This window comes from Carlito syrichta, unplaced genomic scaffold, assembly GCF_000164805.1.
Source record: "Carlito syrichta isolate Samal-C Ts95f unplaced genomic scaffold, Tarsius_syrichta-2.0.1 Scaffold135640, whole genome shotgun sequence".
Taxonomy (NCBI): Eukaryota; Metazoa; Chordata; class Mammalia; order Primates; family Tarsiidae; genus Carlito; species Carlito syrichta.
In genome coordinates this window covers 2,574-3,807 of record NW_007079736.1, presented here as the reverse complement: position 1 = coordinate 3,807, position 1,234 = coordinate 2,574, and the positions used below count along the sequence as shown (strand labels likewise).

At 70.4% G+C, this 1,234-nt stretch overlaps 1 protein-coding gene across 1 annotated transcript in view; it reads right to left on the bottom strand.

Moving 5' to 3' along the window:
* The window catches only part of RASSF7 (Ras association domain family member 7), a 1,838-nt gene extending 949 nt beyond the window's left edge, over positions 1 to 889 (bottom strand). The window contains 2 exon segments of the mRNA XM_008049467.2: positions 8 to 584; positions 758 to 889. Of these exon segments, the coding sequence (XP_008047658.1) occupies positions 8 to 584; positions 758 to 881 (701 nt within the window). The 5' untranslated portion in view covers positions 882 to 889.
* Positions 890 to 1,234: the final 345 nt, after the last annotated feature.

Genomic DNA, 1,234 nt, shown 5'->3' with positions numbered 1-1,234 from the left:
TGTGGGTGAAGGGGGCCCAGGAGCCTCCGCGGCCAGTTGCAGCTCAGCCTCCAGGGTGCGCGCCTGGGCGTCGAGGGCCTGCAGCCGTGCGGCGTGCTCGGCGGTGGCTTCGCTCAGTGCCTGCAGGCGCGCCTGCCCCTCTCTCTCCCGAGCCTGCTCTCGCCGCAGCTCCTGCTCCCAGAAGGCCTCATGGCCCAGCTCCTCGGCATTCCTCTGCACCCAAAGCTCCAGGCCCCGCAGGTCTGCGCAGCCGCCTGGGGTGGGGGCCCCCGGCTCCGGAGGCAAGGGGTTGGGGGCCGGCCTGAGACAGCCTGGGCTGACGACCAGCGCTTTACGGGGCTCTCGGCCCGGCGCTGCCCGTGGCTTTGAGGGAAGGCTGGCGCGAACAGGACAGCGCTCGGGGGGCGGGCAGCTGTCTGAGGAAGGCCTCCCAGTGAGGCTGGGCCCTGTCCGTCTCAGAACAAACTGGACGTCGCTGGCAAACTGTCCGCAGGTGGCCTGGGCGCCCACTGGGCACTCCTGTGGCAACAGCTGCCGTTCCTTCTCCCTGAGACGCTGCACGAGCACGAAGCGGCCTGTCTGGCCTGGGAAAAGGAGAGAGGGCCAGCCGATGTCCCCCTACTCTGTCCACCTGGCTTGAGGAGTTGGGGAGGACAAGAGGGATCAGGTGACCAGCCCCACCCTCCTCGGGGGAAGACAGGGCTGGATGACCAGCTCCCCAGCCCCGCCCATGGGACGGCTTGACCCGAGAACTCACCTATTGCTTGGGCCAGCGCGATGACCACCTCCTGGCAGGTGGTCTGCTCCGAGACCCCGCAGACCACGCGCTGGATGCCATCCACCCACACCTTCAGCTCCATGGCTGCCAGCCTCGAGAGCATCCCCGTCCTGAGCGGGAGGGTGCAGGCCCCCGGGTCAGGCCTTGGCAGCCGGTGACAGCCTGGTCCTCCTCTCAGCCTCCTCCAGGCCTGCACCCGCCCGAGCGCTCGGGCTGCGGCCCCTGAGTGTGGGCCCCGCCCTCCTGTGCCAGCCCCGCCCGCAGGCCACACATTCCTGGGGTGGCCTGAGACCGCGTCTGGCCCTCCAGAGGCAGCCGAGGCCCCTCGCTCCACCAGCGCCTCGTGCCACGCCCCCACTCCCGGAACCGGGCAGATCGTTAACCAGATCCAGGACTTCCTGTCCCCCCACGGCACCTGGCTCGGAGTGCCCAGCCGCTCCCGCGGGCGGCACCCAG